Source organism: Neomonachus schauinslandi, chromosome 6 (genome assembly GCF_002201575.2).
Source record: "Neomonachus schauinslandi chromosome 6, ASM220157v2, whole genome shotgun sequence".
Taxonomy (NCBI): Eukaryota; Metazoa; Chordata; class Mammalia; order Carnivora; family Phocidae; genus Neomonachus; species Neomonachus schauinslandi.
The window spans coordinates 126,017,410-126,039,480 of NC_058408.1; the positions used below are offsets into that span (position 1 = coordinate 126,017,410).

The 22,071-nt window shown below is 38.5% G+C and overlaps 1 protein-coding gene across 1 annotated transcript in view; it reads left to right on the top strand.

Annotated features, from left to right (window-relative positions):
• Positions 1 to 11,783: 11,783 nt before the first annotated feature.
• ABCC2 (ATP binding cassette subfamily C member 2) overlaps positions 11,784 to 22,071 on the top strand; it is a 60,389-nt gene continuing 50,101 nt past the window's right edge. The window contains exons 1-2 of the mRNA XM_021699979.2: positions 11,784 to 11,930; positions 13,767 to 13,940. Coding sequence (XP_021555654.1) covers positions 11,898 to 11,930; positions 13,767 to 13,940 — 207 coding nt within the window. The 5' untranslated portion in view covers positions 11,784 to 11,897. The remainder of the gene's footprint in view (positions 11,931 to 13,766; positions 13,941 to 22,071) is intronic.

The following is a 22,071-nucleotide window of genomic DNA, read 5'->3' on the forward strand; positions in this document are numbered from 1 at the left end:
AGACCCAGAGTAATCAATCTTGTAAAAGAAGAACAAAGTTGGAAGACCTACATTTTAAAACTTACTGCAAAGCTACAGTAATTAAGATAATGTGGTACAGGCATAAAGATGAATATATAACTCAATGGATTGAATTGAGAGTCCAGAAATAAGAGTCAATTGATTCTTGACAAGGGTGCCAAAACAATTCACTGGGGAAAGAAAGGTCTTTTTAACAAATGGTGCTAGGACAACTGGATATCCACATGCAAAAGAATGAAGTTGGACCTTACTTCACATCAAGTACCAAAATTAACTCAAATGGATCATAGACCTAAATAAAAGAACTAAAACATAAAACTCTGAGAAAGAAACAAGAGTAAATCTTTGTGACCTTGGGTTAGGCAAAGCTTTAGATATGACCTCAAAAGCACAAATGACATTAAAAAAATGGGTAAATTAGACTTTATCAAAATTGGAAACTTAGGCTCAAAGGATAACATCAAGAAATTGAAATGACGACCCACAGAATGGGAGAAAATGTTTGCAAATCATATCTGATAGAGGGCTTACCTCCAGAATATAAAAAAATACTTATAGTTCAACAATAAGACAACTCAATTTTAAAATGGGCAAAGGATTTGTATAGACATTTCACCAAAGAAGGTATACAGTTGACCAACAAGTACATGACAAGATGCTCAACGTCATTAGTCATTAGGGAAATGCAAATCAAAACCTCAATGAGGTACCATTTTACACCCACTAGAATGACTATAATGGAAAAGACTGACCATACCAAGTGTTGGCAAGTATGTGAAGCAACTAGAACTTTCACATACTGCTGGTGGGAATGCAAAATGGTGAAGCTGCTTTGTAAAATAGTCTGGGGGTTTCTCGAAATGTTAAACATAGAGTTTCCATATGTCACAGCAATTCTATGCATAGGTATATACCCAAGAGAATTGAAAACATGCTCACACAAAAATCTGTATCCAAATGTTCATTAGCACCATCATTCATCTTCTAGAATTAGAGAATAACCATTTTACAATCCTTAATGACAAATCAGTTCAAGACCGCCAATACTAAAACCATCAGGTAAAAGGTTGAGTAGGAGCTGAATATCCTATAGATTATTTGCTACTCATCAAAGTAGGAACTTAATGTTATAATCGAGCTCTCTGGTGGTTATCAACTTAATCCAGTAGACAAACAATATTACTAGCAGTGGGAGAGTATACTACTGAAAGACAGAATTTGAGAGGGGAAGAGGTCATCCAGAGTGCACAACCTATGTTAGGAATTGCAGTTTGGAGGTCTCCAGTGTGCCTCAAGGAAGAGCTGGACTACCTGCAAAGCAGCTGTAACAAAGTGTGATGGTTAGCTGTTGATTAAGCAAGAGTGAACTACAGCAGCAGCTCATAGGGCGGCTTGGAATTTTCCAATTTTAGCACTGAAAAGTCCCATAGCCTGGAAAACTCCTCAGTGCCAAGTAAACTGGGAAAGTTCAGTCACTCTACCAGTCAGTTTGCCTCTTTTCTTCAGTCCTCACATCCCTGCCCCAATCCTGGAAATTAGATGGCAAGGAATTGAATAACAAGGAAAAATGATAAAAGGAATGACACTTCTCTCCCTGACAGTCACTGAAGTCATTGAGCCAAGAAAAGAGAGTGCCTTTAAAATGAATGTGAGACACTGAATTATTTCCTCTGATTTGTTCTTCAAATATATTAAAACGAAAACAATTATTCCTAAAAAAATAAAATAAAAATAAAATGAATGTGAGATTGTTTTGTGGGTGATAATAATGTTCCAAAATTGATTACAGTGAGGTTTGCACAACTATGTGACTATGCCAAAAACCATTGAATTGTACACTTTAAGTGGGTGAATTATATATAATTTATAACTCAATAAAGCTGTTTTTAAAAAATGAGTTTTAAATTAGATTAGTTTAAACCTTTTAGTGCCTGAGGAAGACCAAAAAGCCATAGGATTTGCCTGAGATGTGGTCAAGGGCAGGGAAGGAGGTTTTATACAGCATGGTTGAGGACAACAGTGGAAGCAAAATATTGTTTATTTGTTTTCTGTTTCGTTTGCATCTTGATAAACTGGCTACACTAGTTTGAATGGATTCCTGTACCCTGCCACCAAAAGTTGTGGCTAAGACACCTGAGGAATACCCATTCCATCTTCCTGTATAGATGCTAAGTTTCATCCTTGGATAAAAGTACAAAAATTGTATATTTGGATTGCATTGCTCTGATCCCTCATAGAATTTTTTTTTTTTAATCAAACCATGTTGGCATTATGCCACTGGTCTATATTGGAGATGTAATAGAAAACAGTTGTATAAAATATTTATAGAGGTGTGTTATTGAGGCCCTAGAGGAGACTTTTTTTCCCTTAAGTGTTATTCTGAAAAGTAGCTGGGCTTCTAAACAAATAATTTATATTTTATATGGAATCATGTCACTATCAAGCCATTATTTTCTTGTCTGCCTAACTCCTCCTTTCTGAAGCTGCCCTGGAAAGATGATGCTTTCCTGGTGGGATTGTCAATCATATAGTTTCACTTCCCCTGCCCGTGGGAGAAGGCACATGACCCAGGCTAGCCAGTTAGAATGCCTCATTCTTTTGTCCACATGATTGATCCAGAGAGAACATAACACAGAGAGTACCATTCAGAATCCTACCAAGGATTTTTTTTCTGGAGCTCTCAGAAAAGAGATGCTCTCCTTACTTTAGGATTACTGGCCATAACAACCCTGTAAGCCTAGAGCTTTTGTAGTCATCTTTGCCAGCAAGTAAAAAGAGCCTACTCGAGAATGAAACTAACACAGAGGTAAATGTCCTATGGACGTTGACTCTCTGGACCATCTGTACCTAAAGATAGTTCCATTCATGGTCTTTTCTATTAAATGAGCAAATACATGTCCTTTTTTAAAAAATACCAGTTTGATTTGGATCTATCACTTGTAAACAAAAGAGTTGTAGTTAATACAGTTACTGAGTACATTTTCCTCCTTTAATTGACATGTAGGAGCCTCAGAATTAAATTTGCATCCCACCTGTAGCAAATTGATAAGATAATATTAAATGAATTTTGTGCAACGGGCTTGTCCTTTGTTTCATCTTTCTCTACTCTTCTTTTCTTTACTCGTATTTTATCTTGTTATATTTTATGTATATCATTTCTCTCTGTGTTTACATACCTTGAAGAAGTCCGTTATTGTTTCTGTGAAGATAGGGCATTTATAATGTCATCCTATTTGGAGATTTTTTAACCCACTCACAAGTGTGTGCTCACATGATGCCAAAGATATAGCCCTTCCGTTTTTATAGATCAAAGGGAAACAGTTGTCTCTCATGTCAACTGTTTATGGGAATAGCACATTTTATTTATTTAGCCTCTGTCCATATGCCCGGCACTGTAACTCCTGCTCTATACATGCAGCCTCCACAGTACAAGAATTTGAAGTTGACATTATATGATTGAAATTTTACATTTTAAATTAAATAAAATATGAGCCTCTTCAAACTCTTTTTGCAAAAACCACTTGGTAGGTCCTCTTTTTATTTGCATTTATTTATGCAAATAAAAACATTCTCCCAAAATTGCTACATGCATGTGTGGACATATGTAAACAGAGAGAAATGCATTTTACAGTCGTACAGTAGGCTTAAAGGTATTTATCCAGCAAATTTTCTTGGGCCCACTAATTTGGCCATCGTTATGCTCTCAATTCACAAAACTGGCAATAATAATAGTCCAACCATAAATTATAAGAATGCATTTGGTATGGGGAACCTGGGTGGCTCAGTCGTTAAGCGTCTGCCTTCGGCTCAGGTCATGATCCCAGGGTCCTGGGATCGAGCCCCGCATCGGGCTCCCTGCTCGGCGGGAAGCCTGCTTCTCCCTCTCCTACTCCCCCTGCTTGTGTTCCCTCTCTCGCTGTGTCTCTCTCTGTCAAATAAATAAATAAAATCTTAAAAAAAAAAAAAAGAATGCATTTGGTATTATGAATTTAAACAACTTCATATTGGGGCGCCTGGGTGGCTCAGTCGGTTAAACGACTGCCTTCGGCTCGGGTCATGGTCCCAGGGTCCTGGGATCCAGTCCTGCATAGGGCTCCCTGCTCAGCGGGAAGCCTGCTTCTCCCTCCCCCACTCCCCCTGCTTGTGTTCCCTCTCTCGCTGTGTCTCTCTCTGTCAAATAAATAAATAAAATCTTTAAAAAAAATAAATAACTTCATATTAAAAAGGCCAACATATGTGAAGGCAGTACTTTCTCTTACTTGATAAAAATAAATTCAGATTTCTCTTATCAACAGTTTCTTTTTTTTTAAAAGATTTTATTTATTTATTTGAGAGAGAGAATGAGATAGAGCATGAGAAGGGGGAGTGTCAGAGGGAGAAGCAGACTCCCCGCTCAGCGGGGAGCCCGATGCGGGACTCGATCCCGGGACTCCAGGATCATGACCTGAGCCGAAGACAGTCGCTTAATCGACTGAGCTATCCAGGTGCCCTTATCAACAGTTTCTTTTTACTATGTTAGTCACCATACAGTACATCATTTGTTTTTGATGTAGTGTTCCATGATTTCGTTGTTGTCGTATAGCACCCAATGCTCATTGCAATACGTGCACAGTTTGTTTTGATCAACAAATTGCTTTTGTGCTATTTTCGGGGAGCCAGTGTTCTACAGAATTCAACATCTTACACATATTTTCACTTGTTTCCTCCCTTCCTCAAGTTCCCCTGAAATCAACAACTATTAACAATTTCTTGTGTATACTTGAGAAATTTTTATAATTTACTTGTATTTAATTGCTGGTAAAGCTATGTGCTTTTCTGTGTGATAATTACTATTTATGTTGCCCCCATGTTATTTTTGTCAGATGTATTTCCTGTTTGGTTGCTTTCATATTAATATTTGTTTTATAAAATTCTCTTGGAAATTAAAAAAAAAGTGTTAGAAACATTTCTCTATGTTCGGTATCAGTTTTTTTCCCCCCAGGACTCAGAAGAGTATTTTTCTCTCTACTGTCTATCTTTTTATGCTAGTCCACTTTTTCCTGTTGTCTTATGACCTATCAAGAATATATGTTATGACAACTAATGAATCATTGAACACTACACCAAAAACTAATGATGTACTATATGTGGGCTAATTGAATTTAAATTAAAAAAAGAAAAAAGAAAAAATATATATGTTATGAGATGATATGAAATAAAGACCTAAATTAATTACTTCTTTTCTATACTAATATGCTGCTGTCCAAAAAACATTAAACAATTCATCCTGTTTCTCTTCAGTTTGTCAAAAGTTAAAAGATTATCCTTTGAGTTTACATTATTCTGTATCATCAATAACTTTTACTATTTTTTTAAGTATATACTCTTTTTTAAAACTATATGAAAGTTTTTAGTAGTTGACTCTTTTCTGGGGAGGCTTTAAGTCTAATTCAATGAGTTCATTCATTATTTAAATCTATTTGCAATTTGTTTATTCTTCCAGAAGAGTTTCACTATATTTCAGGTTTTAATAATTAAAAGGAGTATAGGGCTATAATAAATGACGATATTTTAAAAATTAGTGCTAATTGAATCATCTGTACATCCTATTTGGTCTCTGGTTATTCTAAAAAGATTTTTTTGTTTTAGCAGTACAAAAATATACAGATTATCTTTGGTGGGAGAATTGGGGAGTAATTATCTTATTACTTTATAATTATAGTTTTTAGTTTTTGCTGTAGGAACATAAATTGCTAGGCCACATTTTTTTTTTTAAAGATTTTATTTATTTGACAGAGAGAGACACAGCAAGAGAGGGAACACAAGCAGGGGGAGTGGGAGAGGCAGAAGCAGGCTTCCCGCCGAGCAGGGAGCCCGATGCGGGGCTCGATCCCAGGACCCCGGGATCATGACCTGAGCCGAAGGCAGACGCCTAACGACTGAGCCACCCAGGCGCCCCGCTAGGCCACATTTTAAAATATGAAGAAAAAGCAATCTTTTTACTGTTACCACTTAAATCCCGATATCTATTTTAAGGTATTGCACAAGAAAGAAAACCTTTCTTAAGTTTATCTGTAATCATTAACTGAAAGTATATAACTCTTTGGTTATCTTGAACATTGAACTTTTGCAGATTTTTCAAAGTTATTTAATGTAATCATTTATTAATCAACATTTGCTTACTAAATAAAAATGATACAGCATATTTTTTGCCAGGTCATTCTGACCAAACATTCTCTCCAACTGAATTATCTCTATGTAACACATTTAGTGTACACAACTTGAACCATTAAAAAGAGATCTTTGGAGACCATTAGGAAGAGATTTAGGAGAGATTATTTTACATAAGACCAGCAGAGGGAAGGCCAGGATCCAGGTTTCCTGACTGCTTTCCATCTTGCAATCGTTCTTAGTACAGTCTTCACGCGTTAATGATAACACGAAAGGAGAGTGTTCAGAGAACACCTCATCTGCTAGGATAGGAGCATTCCTGCAAACTTGCTTGTATTTGACACATTCAGATCACATCTTCAGGGCACTAGGACAGCTTGACTTAAAGAAATCCTACAGTGTATCCTCAGGTAAAGGGAATCATTACACTATTTTTGTCTTTTATGGAAAATTGCATATACATTAAATCATAAAATCTTGGAAATCTTCTCGTCAGACCTTCTCCCCAGAGCATATATCTTTTGTCCAGTATTCCCTACCTCATGAAAGGGTAGAAGGACATCTGACAATGTTTCTACTATGCAGATATGGAACATTATTCTTTAGAAATTGTGGGCTGTGGACCTATTTTCTTAAACCTTCCGAACCTCAGTTTCCTAATAGGTGAAATTGTAATAAAAGTACCTATCTCATAGCATTATTATGAGGATTAAGGAAGACAAAATTGTTAGTGTCTAACATAGAAATGTATTCATTATTTAAGAAACCTATGTGAGGTTGATGTATAATAGAGATCCATTAAGTGAGAGTTATCTTAATGCCTGTAAGCCATTGATACAGATGTTTAAGGTGCCGGAGTGACTGCAAGAGGGTCTTCTTGGCATGCCAGTAAAGCTCTCCCCCAGGTTACATCATTCTGTTCATCTCTTCGAACTCCACCTTTTGTAGTTGTCCCACAGTTCTCAGCTATTCTGTTTTCAGTCTAATTTCTCACTGCTTTCCAGTTTTAAAATTCTCTATTGAGATCTCCTCAAGCTCAGAGATTCTTTCCTGAGCTATGTCCAGTCTACCAGTAAGCCCATTAAAGGCATTCTTCCTTTCTCTTACAGTGCTTTTTATCTCCAGTATTTCAACTCTTTCTTAGAATTTCTATCTCTTTGCTTACATTGCCCATTTGCTCTTGCATGTTGCCTATTTCATCCATTAGAGCCTTTAGTATATGAATCATAGTTGTTTTAAATTCCTAGTCTGATCATTCCAACCTCTCTGCCATATCGGAGTCTGGTTCTGATGCTTGCTCTGTCTCTCCAAACTGTTTTTTGCCTTTTAGTATGCCTCGTAATCTTTTCTTGATAGGTGGACTTGATGTACTGGGTAAAAGGAACCTCTGAAAATAGGCCTTTAGTGGAGTGGTGGTGAGGTGTTCTAAGCCTCAGTCTTTTAGTGAGCCTAGGCCTCTGGACTATGAACTCGACACGTGCTTCCCAGCCCCCTCCCTTAGATGGAACAAGAAGGCTAGAATAGGCTGGATTTGGGTCTTTCTCTTCCCCCAGGTTGGTCAGGCTCTGATGAAACCCCAACAGGCTAAGTTCTGGTTAAAGAACTTCTGAGAGCAGACCCTTGTTAAGAAGAACAGAATGCGCTGGTATATTTCAAGTGGCTTTTGTTCTCTTCCTGCCAGAAGAAGGAGATTTTTCTCCAATATTCACTGTCTGAACCTCCTAAAGCTCCTGAAGGTAAAACTCACAAAAGTGTTTGTAGGGTGGAGCTCCCCTATAACTGAGTCCCCCTGGATTTTTTTTTATCTTTCAGACTTGACTGAGACTTCAGTTGGACTTTAGGCAAAGGCTGAGTCATCCAGCGCAGATTCATGAACAGGGTCCAGCAGCAAATGAACACCTTGGAGCGAGTCACAGAACTGCTTCCTATTGATTTGATTAAAATATTTGATGAAAACGAGCTGGAGTTGTTGATGTGCAACCTTGGCAGTGTGGACGTGAATGATTGGGGACAACATTCTATTTACAGGAAAGGCTAACGCCCAAACCCTCCTGTCATTCCGTGGTTCTGAAAGGCTGTGCTGCTGATGCTTGCCAAGAAGTGTCTCCGGTTACTACAGTTTGTCACAGGGACATCCCAAGTACCTATGAATTTGCCTCACTCTTTTGTCCCAGTGGTTTTCAGCGGTTCACAACAGAGCAATAGTGGAGTTCTGAAAAACTGCCCAGAGTTCACACATGCTTTAACTGCCTTGACTTAACTCCATATGAAACCTTTGAAGATTTATGAGAAGAATTTCTCACGGCTGTGGAAAATGCACAAAGATTTGACGGGGTCAACTGCGTACTCCCTGCCTCGGGGTGGTTGTTTATATAGAGTAAGTCCTGCTTGTACTTTTGAGCTTGCCAAACAGACTTGGCAGAGACAATGGCAGAACAGTTGCACAGTGTGGCTCCTAGAGCAGAATCTTCCCCCATGCACTTACCCAAGTTCAGATGTGGGAAGCCAGTCACAGGTCATATTCCTGCATTGTCTACTACAAATTATCAACTGGATGATGTGTACACTAATTATATTTCAGGAGGACTTTGTCTATTTGTGTTGTACTTTTGTTGGCAAAGCCCTTAATAAATATTTCATGGTAGTTAAAAAAAAAAACAAAAAACAACCTCTCAGTGACTCCATGACTCTCAGACACTAAGACTCTATCAGTTGGTCAATTATAGTTCAGTATTCCCTACCCCGGCACTGGATCCTGTAGAGGTTTTAGTTCATGGGATTTTATTCTATTAAATTGTGATGCTCTGCATTTGCTTGTCTGTCTTTTCAATTTGGGGGGCAGCATTTTGCTGTGTGACCTCACTTCTCTTATTGTTGATTTTTCAGTTTGCTCAGCATTTTACTTGTTAGGATGGAATGGTAACTGCCAAGCTCATTACCAGACCCACCCACTTCTTTTTTCATTTAATAATACATCATATGTTTATTCCATCCATGTCAGTATATATCCAATAATCTCAGCATTTGTTTTGATGAATATTTAGATCCTCTCCCGTCTCTTTTTTTGGCTACTCAAAATGTTTTAAGTACAAACAAATACAAATTCTGCTCATTTGAAAACATAATTATAATTTCTATCAGTCATTTTGTTCCTCTTATTGGCAATAGACATCACAGGAGGGATTACATTTTATCTAGAGAAAATAATTCCACTCACACCATACCACTCATTAGGTCCTCTCTTCGGTCTCAACGAACATTTCCAATCATAGCTAATTTGCTTTCACAACTACTTGCTAGACAAGTGCAGTCAATAGATCCTCCATCTGCTAGAAAGATAGAGGATTGAGATGGTTGTCAAGGAGTAACTGAGACATTTCGTTAGATGTTTGTATGCTAGTTTTTTCATACTTGAGGGAAACTGTCATTACACTATTGTCAACAAACAAAGGCAAAGCCAGGACTTATAAAAAAGAGACAGGAAAGGAGGAAAACACACAGTTTGGGGAGAGTAAGGGTTTATTCTTGATTAAGCTAATTAGCTGGAGGGGATCAAAGAGGCCAGTATGGAAAGCCTGGTGTTGAGCAGGCCAGCTCACAGACAAAACAATTTCAGATATTTATGACTTTTCTGAAAAGCCCTTAGAGTTTGGCCATGGGGCATGTGTGACCAGTTGTCTAATATCTGCCCGTGTACAATTAGCATCACCACTTTAGGTAAGCCAGGTTTGTACTATTTGTTTCTCTCATCAGAATTTCTCATTTCCCCCCTTTGGTCAAAGTAACTCCTCAAGGAACAGATTCAACCATGAGGATTTCATTCTTTTTTTTTGAGACAATATCAGTTGGATGTCAACTGGGGAAAATATATAAATATAACATTTAATCATTCTGATATTCAACAGTGTAAGCAGGCAACAAGTATGAGGATAATCGCAAATCCATAAGAAATATTTGGCACCATGTTTTTATCCAGGTTTTATTTATGCATTTATACACTTATGTGGTAAGTATGGTGATGCCATCTGATTACATAAGAATAATTTAGTGTGTGCATATTGAGGAACTAGAAAATGTTGTTTGTGGTAAACAGTAGCAAATATCCATCCAAATATATTTGGACACCCTAAGACCTAAATCATTTTAACACTGTTAAAGACACATAGAAAAGTGTGGACGTTCATCTTATGGTTATCTTAAGAAGAGAACTGAATGACTGTCCTAATAAAAGTTATACATCTTTCAGATGTTAATAATTCACAACATATCCGCTGGTACTAGTGGTAAATGTTACTATCATTTGTGAGTTTAAGGTAACCAAAGGTATAGTTAACTTCAGGCCAGGCATTAAAGTATACACGAAATATGTATGTATTATGTATACATTAAAGTGTACATTACGCTCTTGTTAATTACTCCCTGTAAGTATAGTCTGTATATAACATAGAACAAAGAAGTGTTTTTTTTACGTTAGTGACCAAAATGGTTTCACACGAACCCCCAAATGATGACATTTGCACTTTAATGTGTTGGCAAGCATGTATGGCTGCTGTTAATTTAAGGTGACCCGATTTTAAAAGAGCATTTGCTTTACTAGGGGAGAGAGTAATGGGGAGCTGTTGACTAATGGGTATAGAGTTTCAGTTGGGCAAGATGAAAAAGTTCTGGAGATTGGTTGCACAACTACTTGAATATACTTAACACTACTGAACTGTATACATTTAGAAATGGTAAAATTTATGTCATGCATTTTTTACCACAATACCAAAAAAATACCTTAAAATATTATTACATAATACCTAATAATTACGGAAAAATCAGAAAATACAGACAAACAAAAAGGAAATCCACCCACAATCCTAACAGCTAAGGCTAACACTTTGTTGCATAAATTATATATATGTATATATAGGTTCACACTAGATACGCTATTTTATAACCTGACTTTTTGAAATAAAATTTATACTACTTTTAAGTATATTTTAAGTTCTGCGGTCTTTTTTTAAGATTTGTTTATTTATTTTAGAGAGAGAGAGAGCACGAGCGGGAAGGGCAGAGGGAAAGAAAGAGAAAATCTCAAGCAGACTCCATGCTGAGCATGGAACCTGATGAAGGGCTCAATCCCACGACCCTGAGATCACGACCTGAGCCAAAACCAAAAGTCAGGTGCCTAATCTGACCTCACAAAACTGCACCACCCTGGCGCCCCTTAAATTTTATGGTCTTAATTTAAAATCCAAAGGAGTAGGATATTTCACATTCCTATAAATTCTAAGGCCTTAAAATGGAAGTGAAACTGCATGTTTAAGGGTACTTGCCCCTCCATTGATGCTTCTCTTTTTAGGTCATATGCCTTCAGGAGAAGGAAAGGCTCCTCAACTCCTGAGTTGTCTGCCAGCTCTGCTAACATTTTTCAGTGGTTCCTTTTAGATATGACCATACCTACAGAGGCTTCTTGTACTTGGGAAATGGTGAGTCTACCTGCCCCTGGGGCTCCTCAATCCTCAGTCACTGTCTATCCACTGGGATAATGTAAATAAACATCTGAGGAAGGTTAATGAGTAAACTGTTAGGATGAAAGGTCAGGAGACTTGCTTTTATTAGGAACATCAGAACATCAGAATGGGAGATAACGCCTTGCTACTTGCAGTCCACCTTCTCTGAGGAAAAGAGTAAATAAATGAGAGTCACAGAAGAGTCTTCATTCCACAAGTGCTCCAGGAATCATGTTGGAGAAGTTCTGCAACTCTACGTTTTGGGTGAGAAGTAATACTTATTTTCACTGTTGACTCTTCTCAGACAGAACTAACAGATTAGCCTCAGTGGTTACCAATAAGAACCAGAAAAGTTAGATGTGCAGGTGGTCTAAAGCTCAGAGTTTTTTGGTTTGGGGGGTTTTTTAAGTTTTTTTGGGGGGGGGGCGCTTAAGAAAAGATAAGTCATAGTATCTCCAGAGGATATTCTATGTGGAAGAGGTAATGTATGTATTCTCTAACGTATATTTATTGTATCCAGATTCTTTTCTCAGACTAGCTAGCTGTAAAATTGTCTTCTCTAAAGAGAAATAGGGAAAAGGATTCCAATTTCAACAATGTTAGGAGGGAAAGTTGTTGTTGTGTAGTTTGTGGGGTGGGAGGAAGAAGAGAAGACCCAAGGTTGAATCTTGCTGATGTTGAAATGATAGTGATATCTTCTTAGAGGGACTGGCAATGAGTGGTATGGAGTGGAAACTGAGGTAAGGGATGGGCACCATGAGCACTGAGACAATTTCTGAACCATTAGAGTAGAGAATTTCAGGTCAGAGTGAGCAACAGTACCAAATGGCTTAGTGGAATCGAAAATGAGAAGGAACCTAGGATTCAGTGATTCTGTGAAAGTGTGGTCTGCAAATGCCTAGGCACAGCATCAGAATCACATGGAAGGCTTGTTAAAATAGTCTAACTATCTTAGGTAATTTTTCTGAATTGTAAAGTTAGATAACTTTATGGAGAGATAAGAAGAGTGGGAATGAGATAGCAGAGCAGGTGGTTAACACTTCACATCTTAGAAAGAACCTGGGCCCCAAGGGCCTCAAGGCTGGGACATGTATATCATAGGAAGATGGGTCTTAATAGGCCCCAGAATCTTACCAGGCCATCCTTTGGAAATTCTCTCTGAGAATATCTGACAGATTATCTTGGTCAGAGCACTGCAATGTTTGCTTTAAAGAGTCTGTGTGAACGACTATACAAAAACAACTAAAAAAATTTTATGAGGAGAGAAAAATCTACCCTCACAAGACTCAAGAAATAAGAACTGGTGCTCCCCACCCTCCCTTCACAAGATACTTCTTTTTTTTTTTTTTTTAAGATTTTATTTATTTATTTGAGAGAGAGAGAATGAGAGACAGAGAGCATGAGAGGGAGGAGGGTCAGAGGGAGATGCAGACTCCCTGCCGAGCAGGGAGCCCGATGCGGGACTCGATCCCGGGACTCCAGGATCATGACCTGAGCCGAAGGCAGTCGCTTAACCAACTGAGCCACCCAGGCGCCCTCACAAGATACTTCTATTACAGAATGTAAAGACTAGTACAGACTTGCTGGGGATGAGCCTTCCATGCACTAGTGCCTTTACAGCTCTTGGGCCCAAGGTCCTCTCAGGTTCAAATCACTGTAAGCCCTCTGGCCCAAAGGAGGCGAAATGCCATAGTATGACTAAAGCATCCTGCTGCCTGCATGTTTGAACATCCGTCAGGGAGTTTAATTAGTGCTAGAAACAAAAATAAGAACAAGTGTCTGTATCCTAGGGAACTATTTGAAGAACAGTCCATTCCTCTTCTTCCCACAACTTCGCAAATGCAGTGGTGAGGTTTACTTAGAATAGCTGGTGAACGAAAGGTTTTTAAAGGTTGGATTGACCAGAAAAGTCACTGTCATTAAATGTTGACTTTATATCAATGGAGATAAATAGGAAAATGCATCTAGGTAAAGGGTCAGGTTGGATATGGATAGAGAACAGAGTTAAAATTGTTTGGGAAAGTGGAGGATGCGCTCACGCTTGTTTTCTGTCTTCAAAAAATGAGTATATTCAACAATCTTTCTGTTTTGGTCCCCCAGAATTCTTCATTCTTGGATAGCCCAGAAGCGGACCTGCCACTTTGTTTTGAGCAAACTGTTCTGGTGTGGATTCCCTTGGGTTTCCTTTGGTTCCTGGCCCCTTGGCAGCTTCTTCATGTGTATAGATCCAAGATCAAAAGATCTCCTATAACCAAACTCTACCTTGCTAAGCAGGTATGGGAACTCCACTATTTTCTAATTACTTGGTACAGGATAGAGAGATTTTTTGGTGGTTAAAGTGTCTTTTCCCTATCTTTAATCAGCTTTCCTGAGACAGGTGCTCACTGGCCTTTTGTCATATTTCTTAGTTAAGGTAACTTTAATTTTTGCGTAAGGATAGTGACTCTTGGGGCGCCTGGGGGGCTCAGTTGATAGTGTCTGCCTTCGGCTCAGATCATGATCTTGGGGTCCTGGGACCCAGCCCTGTCTTGGGCTCCCTGCTCAGCAGGGAGTCTGCTTCTCCCTCTCCCTCTGCCTCTACCCCTGATTCGTGCTCTCTCTCTCAAATGAATGAATAAAATCTTAAAAAGTAAAAGGATAGGGGTGGGAGGATGGGTTAGCCTGGTGATGGGTATTAAAGAGGGCACGTTCTGCATGGAGCACTGGGTGTTATGCACAAACAATGAATCATGGAACACTACATCTAAAACTAATGATGTAATGTATGGGGATTAACATAACAATAAAAAATTTTTTTAAAAAGTAAAAGGATAGTGACTCTTAAATCTTATTGATATCAGACTCTTTAAACACCGATGATGAGTAAACAATCAAATAGTTATTGTCTTTTTAATATTTGAGAAGCAAATACTGGATGACCTGTCTTGAAACTATTTTAATAAATCAGGGGACTGTAATTCGGTTGGCACCTACAAGGAGGTGAAAATAAAATGCACCATTTTCTCTGTACCATTCAGGTAATCCAGCCATCATTCATCTCCCATAACTCAGGTCTGAAATAAGGCTTCCATTTTCCCAAAGTCTTCCATGAGTCTGGACAGTCACTCACAGTAGAGTGAGGTAGGGTGAGTGCTCACAGTGACATGCCTGAGTAAGGAAATATCGAAAGGACAGGAGCTGCAGGAGAGAGCCCAAGAGGAACTAGGGGAGGAGCCTGTCAGCCACGTGCACTGATTAATGCAGAAAGGGTCTTGTGGGAACCAAGACATTCAATTGAGTTTGAAAAGCCACCTCATAAACTCCACCATCTGCTTTTTGCACTAGTTTTTTTTGTTGGTGGTGGTGGTTTGTTTTTCCCTATCCATCCTGATCTTTAAACAGGGTTTAATTAAAAATGCTAATTAGATTTGATGTTCTATGAGCACACATACCAATGACCTTAGGTTATCTGCAATCTAAATGGAAGGAAGGAACTTGGCCAAATGAAATGTGATTTTCATTGACACTCCAAGGCAGGGGCTGGTGGTGAGTTTTGTTGGACTCTGGATAGGAAAGAATGAAGTCCCTAAGAGTAGGTGCAGGGTCATTGTCTTCTTTGTTGATCCAAGTGCCAAGCACAGGGCTTAACACTCAGTATGAATTTGTTAAATGCTAATATTAAATGTCTCTAGAAGTAGAGGTTGAGTCAAGAATGTGTTAGATTCTGAATATGGAACAATATGCTTTAATACCCTTGGGAATGAGTTAGAGACTTCCAGGAAAAGGCTGGGTAATGAATAAATCAGTATCCTATCCTACTTATAATTATTAACTATAAGAACTTTTAACTTTTAGGGGCCCCTGGGTGGCTCAGTCATTAAGCGTCTGCCTTCGGCTCAGGTCATGATCCCAGGGTCCTGGGATCAAGCCCTACATCGGGCTCCCTGCTCAGTGGGAAACCTGCTTCTCCCTCTCCCACTCACCCTACTTGTGTTCCTGTTCTTGCTCTCTCTCTGTCAAATAAATAAATAAAATCTTTAAAAAAAGAACTTTTAACTTTTAAAAAAACAGCTTTATTGAGATATAATTCACATATCATACAATTCACCCATTTATTTTTTAATTTAATTTAATTTAAATTCAATTAATTAACTTATAGTATATTATTAGTTTCAGAATTAGAGTTCAGTGATTCATCAGTTATATATAACACCCAATGCTCATTACATTACATGCCCTCCTTAATGCCTATCACCCAGTTATCTAATCCCCCCACCCCACTCCCCTCCAGCAACCCTCAGTTTGTTTCCTATAGTTAGGAGTCTCTTATGCTTTTTCTCTCTCTCTCTACTCGTCTTATTTTATTTTTCCCTCCCTTCCCCTATGATCCTCTGTTTTGTTTCTTAAATTCCACATAGTGAAATCATATGATAATTGGCTTTCTCTGATTGACTTATTTCACTTAGCATAATTTCCTCTAGTTCCATCTACATCATTGCAAATGGTAAGATTTCATTTTTTCATGGCTGAATAATATTCCATTGTGTGTGTGTGCGTGTGTGTGTGTATACCACATCTTTATCCATTCATCTGTTGATGGACATCTGGACTCTTTCCATAGTTTGGCTATTGTGGACATTGCTGCTATAAACATTGGGGTGTAGGTGCCCCTTCAGATCACTACATTTGTATTTTTTGGGTAAATACCTAGTAGTATAATAAGTGGCTCTATTTTTGACTTTTTGAGGAACCTCCACACTGTTTTCCAGAGTGGCTGCACCAGCTTGTATTCCCACCAACAGTGTAAGAGGGTTCCCCTTTCTCTGCATCCCCACCAACATCTGTCATTTCCTGACTTGTTAATTTTAGCCATTCTGACTGGTGTGAGGTGGAATTTCATTGTGGTTTTGATCTATATTTCCCTGATGCTGAGTGATGTTGAGCATTTTTTCATGTGTCTGTTTGCCATTTGGATGTCTTCTTTGGAGAAATGTCTGTTCATGTCTTCTGCCCATTTCTTGACTGGATTCTTTGTTCTTTGGGTGTTGAGTTTGTTGAGTTCTTTACAGATTTCGGACACTAGCTCTTTATCTGATGAGACATTTGCAAATATCTTCTCCCATTCTTTAGGTTGTCTTTTGGTTTTGTTGACTGTTTCCTTTGCTGTGCAAAAGCTTTTTATCTTGATGAAGTCCAATAGTTCATTTTTGCTTTAGTTTCCCTTGCCTTTGGAGACTCAATTCACCCATTTAAATACAATTTTTTTTTAGCATATTGATATGTACAACCATCACCATAATCAATTTTAGAACAGAAAGAAACCTCCTATCTCCCCATCCTCCTTAGTCCTAAGCAACCACTAACCTACTTGCTATCTCTATGGTTTCCCTATTTCAGACATTTCATATAAATGGAATCTTATAATAATATATGGTCTTTTATGGTTGGCTTCTTTCATTTAGCATAAGATTTTCAAGGTACATCCATATTGTAGCATGTGTCAGTACTTCATTCCCATTTTATGGCTGAATTATATTATATTATATGGATATAACCCATTTTGTCTAACCTTTATAAATACAAATCTCTATAGAGAAAAAGAAAATCAATGTATTGGGTTTTTTTTTTCCTGTAGCTAATAATCCACTCATCCTTGCTCATAGTCTCAGGAGCTCCATTCGTAATTTATACTTTACTTTTTTGTTCTCTACCCTGAGAGTAACAAGCACAAATTAGCTACCTCTTAAAAATTTCAAAATAATTGGTCTCTTCTCTAAAACAGACTGAAGTATAACTCCTCACACAATAAAACTTTACTTCTTCTATGAGAAACTTCTTGGCTCATTCCTCAACTTGATTTTATTTCTCCATTTCCTCTTCTACCTGCTTTTGGGCTGTTTCTCTCTGACTTTCCTGAACTGTCTATACTTGTCTGAACTAAGTCAGTTTGCTTGACCAAGGTGAGAGATTCTACAAGTTTGTTTGGTTAAAGGTACATTCTTACTGAAAGGACCTGATGCACAGTAGGTAATTGAATGAATTGAATTACAAAATAAATGAATGAATGAGCTTAATCCCAGGGAAATGAAAGAGGAATTTGGTTCTGGAGGTTGTGGAAGTGCTGAGGTCAGAGCAAGAAAGATGTGCAGCAAAAATAGACTTGGTGTTGAGCCAGCGAAATGTGGAAATCATCTTTAAGTGATTGCAGAATATAACATAGAGGATTACAGGGCGTGTTCTGAAAAGTTTCAGAGAGCAGGATCAAGATTAAGTGGGTGGAGATTATTCCAGGGAAGTCCACTTTGGCTAAATATATTGAAGGACTTTCTAATAATACTGACTTTTTGAAAATAAAATAGACTGCTGGGGGTCATATTCCCTGAAAATATTGATGCTGAAGTTAGACACTTATATGCCAGGGAAGTGGTAGAAATAGACACTCTGCAATGGATAGAAGATTCAACCAGAGTGCCTATCATTCATAAAACTCTGGGAAAAGGAGGACCTTGCAGAGATGGAGAGATATTAAATATGGCCAAACCACTCTCCTTTCTCTCTTAATACCAGTGAGATTGTGTTTCCTTAAGAAGTTTAGTAAATTCCATGCATGCTTGAAGCCCCTCCAATAAATCAGAGATCAAAGACAAGGACTGTTTAAGGACAACCATAATATTTCCCTGATCCTATTTAATAAAAGTGTGTGCATGTTTCTGATTATAAAAATAATGCATGGTTGAGCACCTGGGTGGCTCAGTTGGTTAAGTGTCTGCCTTTGGCTCAGATCATGATTGCAGTGTCCTGGGATCGGGCCCGCCATCAGGCTTCCTTCTCCGGGGGGAGTTTGCTTCTCCCTCTGCCTCTGCCTGCCGCTCCCCCTGCTCGTGCTCTCTCTCGCTCGCTCGCTCGCTCTCTCTGTAAAACAAATAAATAAAATCTTAAAAAAAAAAATGCATGGTTATTGTAGAAAGTTCGGAAACTCTAGAAATAGGAAGCCAATTAAATCCACTGATCATTGTTATCACTCTGTATACTCCTATTAACATTTTGGTATGTTTCCTGCCACTCTTAAAAAAAAAAAAAAACTGAACAAAGAAACAGAAAATGAAAAGTAAAAGTCTCTTTCTCACCCTTCTATCTCCCAGTACCATTCTCCAGAGCCTTCATTTAAAATTATTTTGATGGTTACCTCTGTATCTGCAAATAATGTGTTCGTACCTGCATTTCTTGATCTAACACCTTTAAAAAAGATCTATTTCTGCCCTCTGTGAAAGACAAGGAATTCAGTTCATTGGCCCTACCCTCACCTTTCTTTTCTTCTTCTCATCTTTCTCTCAGTCTTTTAATTTTGTATGATTGTTTTCAGTTCTTCTGTTGGTTACCCTTATTCCTAAAAATAATCTGCCATCAATTTTAGATTCTACATCTTGATACCTCTTTGTGTAAAATAAGAGAATTAGTGCCCCCACATTTCTTGGATCTGAAGAAGATCCTCATATAAAATTTTCAGAGAGAGCAACAATAAATAAATCTCAAAGTCCTTGCTTTCTGAAAATATTCATCTGGATATGGAATGCTAGCTTCAAAAACATTTTTTTAACTCTGAAAATGTTGCTATATTGCTCCCCAACATCCTGTGCTACTGAGTTATCTTCTGTAGAAGGTTTTATCCTCTTTATTCTTGACATCCTGAAATTTCATGAGAGTCTGTTTAGATGGGTCTTTTCTCATGCAATGGGTTCAACACTTTCAACCTAAAGACTCGTGTCTTTCTTATCTCTGAGAAATTTTCATATATTACTTCGTTTACTTTCTTACCTCCAATTTTGAAATTCCATCTCTTTAGAACTTCTTTTAGGTGGATTTTGGACACTGAATTGATTTTCCTTCTCAACTTCTCTCTTTTTTAAATTTCTTTTTCATTTTCACCTATGTTCTGTGATATTCCCCAATTTCTTTTCTTTCAGTCATCCTAAAGAGCCTTTATTTTTGCAATCATGGGTTTGATTTCTAAGAATTATCCTTAATTTCGGAATATGCCTTTTTTAAAACATCAACCTATTAATGGATGCAATGTCTTTTCAGACCTCTCTTAGGACATTAATTTTAAAATAATTTAAAAGTATCTTCTGTTCATTTAATAATTTGTTTTATCCCAGAATCAGTTGTTCTGTTTAATTATCTTGGCTATCTTCTTTGTTGGTATTGGTTTTTCTCAACTTTCTTATGTTATTAGTGTTCTTTTTGCATTTATAAGCAAAGGACTAAGTTAATGAATATATGTGACTGGAGTAGACCCCTCTGCCATTCTGTAAGTCAGCTCCCCCCAAGCTGGCCTCTTCTTGCGGGGAGGACTGCCTTTGAGCTCTGAGTCCTGGACAACTGTGGGAGCTTCTGGCTTCTCCCAAGAGCTTCGGGACTTCTCCACCCTTACTGCATGCCTGCTGAATGAAGACGAGTTTACTCTGAACTTCAATTAAGACTCTGATTTCGGTCCTTTTTTTCCAGTCTTACTCGCAGCTGGGGCTGACCACAAAGGATAGATTTCTGTCAGTGCAAGATCTCACCTGCAAGTCATACCTGTGAGACAATAAAGAATTGATTCTCTTACATAACAAGAAGACCAGAAGCAGTGCAGCCCCAGGACTTATTACTTTAGAAGCTCAACAACCTCAGCAGATAGCTCATTATTTTCATCTTTTTTCTGATTGGCTCAGCCTGTCAAGCCAGTTATTAAGCTAACACATGATTGCAGGATGGCTGCAGCAGCTCCAGGTATCACACCCTCAAGTCTGTCCAGAGGCAGATAAAGATAGCAGACACTCCTATATACCACTTAAAAAAATAGCTCTATTGATACATAGTCTACATACCATAAAACACACCTGTTTAAAGTGTACATTTCAGTGGTTTTTAGTAGACTCACAAAAATGTGTGACCATAACCTCTAATTCCAGAATAGCTTCATTACTCCAAAAAGAAACTCAGTACCTATTACGCAGTAACAACCCATTCCCTCCCCTGTCATCCCTCTCCCTTAATCCTGAGCAACTGCTAATCTACTTTCTGTCTATGGGTTTGCCTATTCAGAACATTTCATATAATGGAATTATATACTATGTAGCCTTTAGCACCTGACTTATTTAACATAGCAAAATGTTTTCAAGCTTTCCTCATCTCTTTTTTTTTTCTTAGATTTTTATTTATGAGAGAGGGAGCACAAGTGGGGGGAGGGGCACAGGGAGACTGAGAAGCAGATTCCCCACGGAGCAGGGAGCCCGATGCGGGGCTCAATCCCAGGACCCTGGGATTGTGACCTGAGCTGAAGGCAGACGCTTAACGACTGAGCCACCCAGGTGCCCCTCCATAAGCTTTTAAAATGCAAGACTATTCATCCACTTCACTGAGTTACCAGTTTTCGTTTCCACCGTTTCAAAGGGGTTTTTGTTTTTTCCAAATTGTCCATACTGTAGTCATTCAAAAAACAATACAATGTACCAGAGATGACCGAGAGGAAATTCCCACTAGTCGGCGACTGAGGGAATATTCTGCAACTAAATTAGTGGAGCTGAAGAGCCACTTTAAGCAAAAGGGCCGAGAGGGGGTGGTAGCTTGGGTGTTACAACCGTGGGATACCGGGAGGCTAAAGGACCCCTGGGGCATCGTGCAGGACCTTAGGATCTGTCCTTGCCCCTATGATCAATCAACCCAATGCTACAGTAGCTGCTCTGGTGGCTGACTTAAGTGAAACCAGGACAATCTGTCTGAAGGGAAATCAATTATACTTATTTGTAGAAGTTCAATAAGAATGTTTTCCTTGTAACACGACACTGTTGGAATGACTGGTTGTATTACCAAGGCCTTGACTGGAGTGTCCTATTTGAGAGAGACCTGCATAGACTCAGATGTGACCAGACAGCTTGAAGGAACTAAGGTTGACTTGATGGAGCCAGTGAATGACCGTTGGAGAAAAAAAAAAAAAAATCAGCCTGGTACCTTCCATATAGGGTTCCTGGGAGCCTTACCAGATAAGTAAGGAAGGTCACTTCCTGGCAAGTTCACAAGATTTTGGGGAAGAGAGGAAGTAACCCAGATCTATAAGCATTGCAGGGGAGTTAATAGCAAGTATTTGGCTTGGCTCTTGGCCTCAAAAGGCTGTTTAAGGCACAATCTGAAATTCCTTATGAAAAGTTCTAGCAGGGGCACCTGGGTGGCTCAGTCAGTTTAAAGGTCTGACTCTTGGTTTTGGCTCAGGTCATGTTCTCGCCGTTGTGGATCAAGCCCCCTGTTGGGCTCTGCACTCAGTGAGGAGTCTGCTTCAGATTCTCTTTCCCTTTCCCTTCCTTCCTCTCTCTCTCTCTCAAATGAATAAATAAAATCTTGGGGGAAAAAAAAAAAGTTCCCACAAACCAAATTTAAAAGAACTTAA